The sequence below is a fragment of the Stomoxys calcitrans genome, chromosome 5 (assembly GCF_963082655.1).
Source record: "Stomoxys calcitrans chromosome 5, idStoCalc2.1, whole genome shotgun sequence".
NCBI classification, from domain to species: domain Eukaryota; kingdom Metazoa; phylum Arthropoda; class Insecta; order Diptera; family Muscidae; genus Stomoxys; species Stomoxys calcitrans.
In genome coordinates this window covers 110,748,301-110,756,507 of record NC_081556.1, presented here as the reverse complement: position 1 = coordinate 110,756,507, position 8,207 = coordinate 110,748,301, and the positions used below count along the sequence as shown (strand labels likewise).

At 34.7% G+C, this 8,207-nt stretch overlaps 1 protein-coding gene across 1 annotated transcript; it reads left to right on the top strand.

Moving 5' to 3' along the window:
* Window positions 1-2,557: 2,557 nt before the first annotated feature.
* LOC106095850 (tRNA N(3)-methylcytidine methyltransferase METTL6) lies at window positions 2,558-3,836 on the top strand. Its single transcript, XM_013263260.2, has 2 exons — window positions 2,558-2,770; window positions 2,850-3,836. The coding sequence occupies exons 1-2, from the start codon at window positions 2,633-2,635 to the stop codon at window positions 3,564-3,566; spliced, it is 855 nt and encodes a 284-aa protein (XP_013118714.2). The 5' UTR covers window positions 2,558-2,632; the 3' UTR covers window positions 3,567-3,836.
* The last annotated feature ends 4,371 nt before the right edge of the window (window positions 3,837-8,207 follow it).

Here is an 8,207-nt window from a genome sequence, read left to right as displayed (position 1 = left end):
AAAAACAATGCCTATCAGCTGAGACCGGCAGGGTTTGTTATTGTATGAAGCTAGCTGCAGTTCAAGTTTGTTGCGACAGTGGAACCCGTGACACAATTACCAATTTTTTCTCGCGAAGTGCACCATCTCTACACAAGTTTTGGTTGTTTGTGTGCATCCTAGTTAAGAACAATAACACACAAACAACGAAAAATGGCGCGAACTAGTAACATACTCAACATCAGAGTTGCACTAATCACTGATTTTTGACAGATATTGTACTAAATACTTTGTTGTTGTCCAACTGCCACTACCTGTAAATGAATATATCTTGGTGGAACCTTTGTAAAGTTGTCGATATGTTCCTGTTGTGAGCCTAATACTAACATCATTCACGCGAAAATTGTCTTTTAATTGTTGGCGAAATATGCCGCATTCTATTGGATAACCAAGGCGGATTTAAAAAGGTGGTCTCACGCGAACAGGTGTTAAAAGCTGACCGGGTTTGACGGTATAAAGATGTCAGATTTTTGTTGGCATTTTCCGTGTTGTTATCTTCTTTCTCTCATATTCTCTGCTCATGTACGCACACGCATGCACACACGCACACAAATTGTTAGAAAACGGTTATCAGCTAGATGACAAGATGGCGGATTGCATCATTTGTAGAGATGGGCGATGGGTAAATATCCAAAATGTATTTACCTTGTAAATTGGGTAAATACCCGGATATTTACCCATTTCTACCCAAAAGCTGGGTATTTATACCTTTGCAGACATTTTGGGTATAAAAATATTTTTCAAAAAAATTTTGAAGATTTCGTATTTTTTTTTATATGTAAACCTGACCCTCTGGACCGATCTCCAGGCTTTATGTCTTGAGGCAATAAATTGGCAATTTTTCATCCGATTTCGATGAAATTTGGCACAGTAAATTCTGGTTCACCTACCAATTTCTGTGAAGTGCGGTTCAGATCGGACTATATTTGGATATAGCCGCCATATATACCGATCTCCCGATATTGTGTAATGAGCCTATAAAAGGAGCATTTTTCATCATATCTCGATGAAATTTGGCACACCGAGTTTCGGTACCCCTCTAAACCTTTTTGATGAATATTAATATTATGCCATATTAATAAAAGGAGTGAATATGGTACAGATCGAAACATATTTGGATATAGCTGCCATATAGACCGATCTGCCGATAAAGAGTATTGAGCTCATAAAAGGAGCATTTTTCATCCGACTTGGATGAAACTTGAAACAGTGCGGTCTTAAAAAGCTCACCGGGTAACCCGTCGGCTCCTGCTCCCTTGTTGTTCTTTGGTCGGGTCACTGCTACTTGGACCTCATTCTGACTAGGAGGTAAACATTCTATACCACCATCAGGGATTGGTTCGGCGGTATCCTCTTCGCCGCCAACGTCGGACACTAGCAGTTGGGTATAATGTTCTTTCCATATCTTCAGCATGTTATCTGTGTCAGTTACCAGATTTCCTTCTTTGTCTCTGCAGGAGAATGTGCCTGCACCAATGTCATCGGTTTGATATTTGGTAGAAATTCCGGACTTCATTCTGACTCCTGTACATCTCAATTCGCTCACACCCACGTCTTTCCATTTCCTTTTTCTTTCTAAGGAATAGACGTTTCTCCGTCTCCTTCTCTGGCACGTTGCAGTGTTGCTCTATATGCCGCATTCTTGGCTTCAGTAGCATCTCCACACTCTTGGTCGTACCGATATTCATTTACAGGTAGTGGCAGTTGCCCAACAAAATATTGAGTGCACTATCTGTCAAATCAGTGATTATCTGATTATGTTATAAGTTCGCGCCATTTTTCATTGTTTGTGTGTGTAATGGTTCTTAACTATAATACACACACAACCAAAACTCGCGAGAAAAAATTGCAGCTGTTTACGGTTCTCTACCTGGTAATTATCTTATGGTCTGTACTATAGTTCGACAAGTAGGATATAAAGCCCAAAACAGAATGAACGCGTTGAGCTTTTTTTGAGCGTTGCTTTGAAAATAGCAACACTGCAAAAAATCCCACAAAAGCAAGGCGCAAAAGTTAAAGCAATTTTTACTAGCAAATTAGGCGAACCGACCTATTGTCCACAAACACAACGAAATGTACGTGCGTTTGCACAAGGCGGATTTAAAAAGGTGGTCTCACGCGAACAGCTGTTAACAGACAGATATTTTTGACAGTATTAAGATGACAGATTTTTGTTTCCATTCTGTTGTTATCTTCTTTCTCGCATATCCTCCGCTCATGTACGCACATGCATACACCCACGCACACAAATTTCTTTCTGTGTGTTTGCAAAACGTCGATCAGCTTGATGGCAACATGGCGGATTGCACAATATGATTGCACAATATGATTTTTTCGCGATTGCGTTTGTAGTGCTTGTGCAGAGAACATATGATAAAGCACCCTTTTTTCTTAAAATTTATCGGTTGGAAAGCATTAAACTACAATATCTTCTCTCACATAGGCTTCTTATCGTTTAAACCCTCTCTATAAAGTAGCAACAATTACAGCAGACGTATCGTAAGAAACAGCTGATCACCCTAAGGAGGCTAGGTGAACGGCTACTTTCACAACGTGATATTTGTTTGTAAATAAATAAATAAAAAAGAAAAATATGGATGCTGAGACTGACTTGATAGAAGATGTTTTCACATCTGCTGAAAAATCACTTACCGATGATGAAAAACACAAATTGGAGGAACAGAATAAAAGGTTGATACCAGAATTCAAAGCAAACCAATTGGAAAATCAGGTAAGTGTTGCTGGAAAATTATGCTGCTGAACCATAGAATAAAATATCATGCATAATGCTCCTTATATTTCGTTAACAGGCTCAAAAACATTGGGATCTCTTTTATAAACGCAATGAGACTAGATTCTTTAAGGACCGACGTTGGACAACCAGAGAATTTCAAGAGCTAATACAAGACCATCCCACATTACCCTCGGATAGCAACGAGTGCAGGAAACTTTTGGAAGTTGGCTGTGGGGTAGGCAATTTTGTCTACCCCCTAATGGAGGAATTGGAAGCTTTGGGACAAACGAACAATTATTTTTATGCGTGCGATTTTTCACCTCGAGCTGTTGAATTTGTACGTTCAAATCCCAAATACAACGAAGATCGCATTAAGGCATTTCAATGTGACATTACAACGGTTACGATACATCATCACATACCCGCCCAGACTATAGATATAATTTCAATGATTTTTGTCCTATCAGCCATAACGCCGACAAAATTCGAGGTAGTTATTAAAAATTTACATAGATTGCTAAAGTCAGGAGGCATTGTACTTTTTCGCGATTATGGCCGCTATGACATGGCCCAATTGAGATTTAAGTCGGGACATAAAATAGCGGAAAATTTCTATATGCGTCAGGATGGTACCAGAAGTTATTACTTTGCCGAAACTGAATTAAGGAAACTCTTTCAAGAAAATGGTTTTGAGGTCATAACCAACAGATATGTTCACCGACGTACTCTCAATGTAAAGGAAGGCATTGATGTGCCTCGCATTTTTCTGCAGGGAAAATTTAAAAAGCTTTAGAAATTGTAATAATAATTAGGCGGTAGATTACATTTTTATATTTGAATATATAGATTTTCTTCTTTATTTTATTTTAGTATGTAATCGCTTTGTTTTTAGTTCTTTTTTACTTCCTTTTTTGTTTTTTTTATGTTGTTTTAATTGATAATATGTAACATGATTTGGTATAATTCAGTTTTAATTAACATTTCAATAAATACATTTATGATTTTCATATAGTCGGCATTAGATTACATTTTATGTGAATATTTCTCTTGTGTTGGGGTTTTTATTTCTTGTTTTTCGTTTTTATTTTTGCACACGATTACAAATATAATTTTTTTTATTTATATATATATCATATACTTTTAGAATTATGTTCAAATTGATTAATGCTTAAAATAATATTAACTACATTAACATGCTACAGTACAAGATTAACAACTTAAATCAAGGGATTCTCCCAATATTATTTCTCAAATGTAGTAGGTCGGAAGGTAGCGGATTTTGTTTCCATAAAGATTTTTGGTAAAATTTGTTCTTTAGGAAATTGTTTCAAAGTTTTCATTTGTAATGAAAATTTTGGCAAATTTTTATTTTTATAGAAAATTGTGTCAAAATTTTATTTTTATAGAAAACTAGCTGGACCGGGCCCGCTCCGCTGCGCCTTCTTTCACTCTCTTACTTTATTTAAGCCCTATAATGGCACGGTCAGGAAAAAAGTCCTGTTTGGGGATACTGCTACGGCCTTTCAGATATTTCGCCCCAATGTGTATATCATATTGGTGCTCTACTCCCAAATTTCTTTCATTTGAGCCTTATATTGCTGTGGTAGGTAAATATGTCCGGTATGGGGGTTTTTATTCGGTGTGGTGCACCAGATTCGTGCTCTAGTCTCAAATACCTTTAATTTTTTGAGTCATATATGGTCTTTATTGGTTTAAATTTTCATTCGGCCACCTTAAATAAGTATACCATATTTTTATTTTTAAGTTATTATAAACAAACAAAATTTCACGTAAATCGCCCCACCAATCTCCGAGAACTGGGGAGAAGCCAAACTCTTTGCTCCGAAAGTGGACATCAGATTCATACTCTACTCCCAAAAACCACATTTGAGCTACATATTGCTATAGTCGGTATAAATGTGTAGTTCAGGGGGAGTGTATGAGATGAGTCGTCCCTGAAACACTTGGCTTTAAAACAGATATCAGATTTGAACCCCCTTTTTGCCATAGTCCACCAATAGTCCAGTCCAGTTTGAGGGGTATGTGGGAGGGGGTGGCCACCCACTCACTTAGCCCTGAAAAAATTTTAGTATCGTTTTCTACTATAAAATACCTATTATTTTAGCCCCTTATTGCCATAGTAGGCAAACATGGCCGGTTTGAAGGGAGTTTAGGGGACGAGCCCTAAAATAATATCAGCATCGTGCTAGAGCACGATTTTGTTTGAATTTTTGTCTTGAAGATATTCAGGGCAACGGTTTGGTTATCCTCATTCAAAATCATATTTCAAAGCTACCACTTGGGATAGCACATTTTTAAAGATCCACAGGTTTTCCTGTATCTATCCCAGTATGAGGGTAAAAATTGTACTCTACTACTAAAGACCTATTATTGCTGATCGGCCATCATATATTATTTTTTAATCTTTGTTTTGGAGTAGGATAGGAGGAGGAGGATTCCCTCTGATACATTTGAGTACAATATATTCTCGGTCGTCCGACATGACAGTTTGATGTTGTTTTTATTGGAAGGAGAGTGTCGCTCCCGCCGACGCTAAGACCCAAAAGGCAATTTATTTCAGTCATATTGTTGTTATATAAATGTCCTGCTGAATGGCTGGACGTGACCCAGATTCATGAATCCTTATATCAACATCAGATTCGAACTTTACTAATATAGACCTTTCTTTTAATTCACATATTATCCTGCTCGAACTACACGTCCTTTTGAAAGGTATTTAGTGGGTGGGCCGGTCCCGGACTCTAACCCAAATATGTATACCAGATTCGTAGTCAATTCCCATAGACCTTTCATTTGATACCCATTTTGTGACGTTAGACATTCATGCCCGTTTAAGGGGTTGGGGAGACCCCGTATATACAATACCTTGACAGATGTGTACTCAACTTCCAAACACCATTCATTTGATATCTATATTGTCCCAAATGGTAAATAAGCCCAGCTAGGGGGATTTGTAAAATTTTGTATCGGATTCTTACTCTACTTTTAAATATCTTTCATTTGTTATCCATATTGTCCCAATTGGTAAATATGACCTCTTGAGGCGTTTTGGGGGGGTGGGGAGGCCCCTTAGACAGCAGGGATAAATTATGTCAGATTTGTACTCTACTTTTAAATACCTTTCATTTGATACCCAAATTGCCCAAAGCGGCGAAAGAGCCCTGTTGGGGTTTTTTTTTTGGGTGGGGGACCCCCCGAAATTTGTAAACCAAGTTCGTACTCTACTCTTAAATACCTTTCGTTTGATACCCGTATTGTCCCAATAGGTACAAATGTTCGTGCGGGGGGGCTTTTGGGGGTTGTGGGGCCCTACAGACACCAAAGAATAAATTTTTATTTCAGATTTGTATAAATTTTGGAATACATTTTTATTTCAGTTTATTACTCTGCTTTTAAATACCTTTCATTTGATAATCATATTGTCCAAAGCAGTGAAAGAGTCCTGTTGGGGGGTTTTTTGGGGGTGGGAAACCCCCCGGGAACATTTTGCGCGAAATTTGTATACCAAGTTCGTACTCTACTTTTAAATACCTTTCATTTGATACCCATATTGTCCCAATCGGTAAACATGTCCGTCGGGGTCGGTTTTCGGGTGGGGCGTCCCCCCAGGTTATTCGATCCATAAAGTATACCGATTTCGTGTTTTTTGGGTACCAAAAGGTGGCTTACAAAATTTCGCTTAAATCGGTACACGCATCTCCAAGATCTGGCGTTTTTGAAAATTGAGGTATGGGGGAGGGTCCGCCCCCTATAGGAAATTTTGTCAAAGTTTTATTCCTATCGAAAATTTTGCCAAAGTTTCATTTCTATAGGAAATTTTGTCAAAATTTCATTGCTATAGGAAATTTTGTCAAAATTTCATTTCTATAGGAAATTTTGTCAAATCTTCATTTCTATGGGAAATTTTGTCAAAATTTCATTTCTATGGGAAATTTTGTCAATATATCATTTCTATATGAAATTTTGTCAAAATTTCATTTCTATGAGAAATTTCGTCAAAATTTCATTTCTATGGGAAATTTTATCAAAATTTCATATCTATGGGAAATTTTGTCAAAATTTCATTTCTATAGGAAATTTTGTCAAAATTTCTATAGGAAATTTTGTCAAAATTTCATTTCTATAGGAAATTTTGTCAAAATTTCATTTCTATAGGAAATTTTGTCAAAATTTCATTTCTATAGGAAATTTTGTCAAAATTTCATTTCTATAGGAAATTTTGTCAAAATTTCATTTCTATAGGAAATTTTGTCAAAATTTCATTTCTATAGGAAATTTTGTCAAAATTTCATTTCTATAGGAAATTTTGTCAAAATTTCATTTCTAGAGGAAATTTTGTCAAAGTTTCATTTCAATAGGAAATTTTGTCAAAATTTCATTTCTATAGGAAATTTTATCAAAATTTCATTTCTATGGGAAATTTTATCAAAATTCCATTTCTATAGAAAATTTTATCAAAATTTCATTTCTATAGGAAATTTTGTCAAAATTTCATTTCTATAGGAAATTTTGTCAAAATTTCATTTCTATAGGAAATTTTGTCAAAATTTCATTTCTATAGAAAATTTTGTCAAAATTTCATTTCAATAGGAAATTTTGTCAAATCTTCATTTCTATGGGAAATTTTGTCAAAATTTCATTTCTATGGGAAATTTTGTCAATATATCATTTCTATATGAAATTTTGTCAAAATTTCATTTCTATAGGAAATTTTGTCAAAAGTTCATTTCTATGAGAAATTTCGTCAAAATTTCATTTCTATGGGAAATTTTGTCAAAATTTCATTTCTATAGGAAATTTTGTCAAAATTTCATTTCTATGGGAAATTTTATCAAAATTTCATATCTATGGGAAATTTTGTCAAAATTTCATTTCTATAGGAAATTTTGTCAAAATTTCTATAGGAAATTTTGTCAAAATTTCATTTCTATAGGAAATTTTGTCAAAATTTCTATAGGAAATTTTGTCAAAATTTCATTTCTATAGGAAATTTTGTCAAAATTTCATTTCTATAGGAAATTTTGTCAAAATTTCATTTCTATAGGAAATTTTGTCAAAATTTCATTTCTATAGGAAATTTTGTCAAAATTTCATTTCTATAGGAAATTTTGTCAAAATTTCATTTCTATAGGAAATTTTGTCAAAATTTCATTTCTATAGGAAATTTTGTCAAAATTTCATTTCTATAGGAAATTTTGTCAAAATTTCATTTCTATAGGAAATTTTGTCAAAATTTAATTTCTATAGGAAATTTTGTCAAAATTTCATTTCTATAGGAAATTTTGTCAAAATTTCATTTCTATAGGAAATTTTATCAAAATTTCATTTCTATGGGATATTTTATCAAAATTCCATTTCTATAGAAAATTTTATCAAAATTTCATTTCTATAGGAAATTTTGTCGAAACTTCAT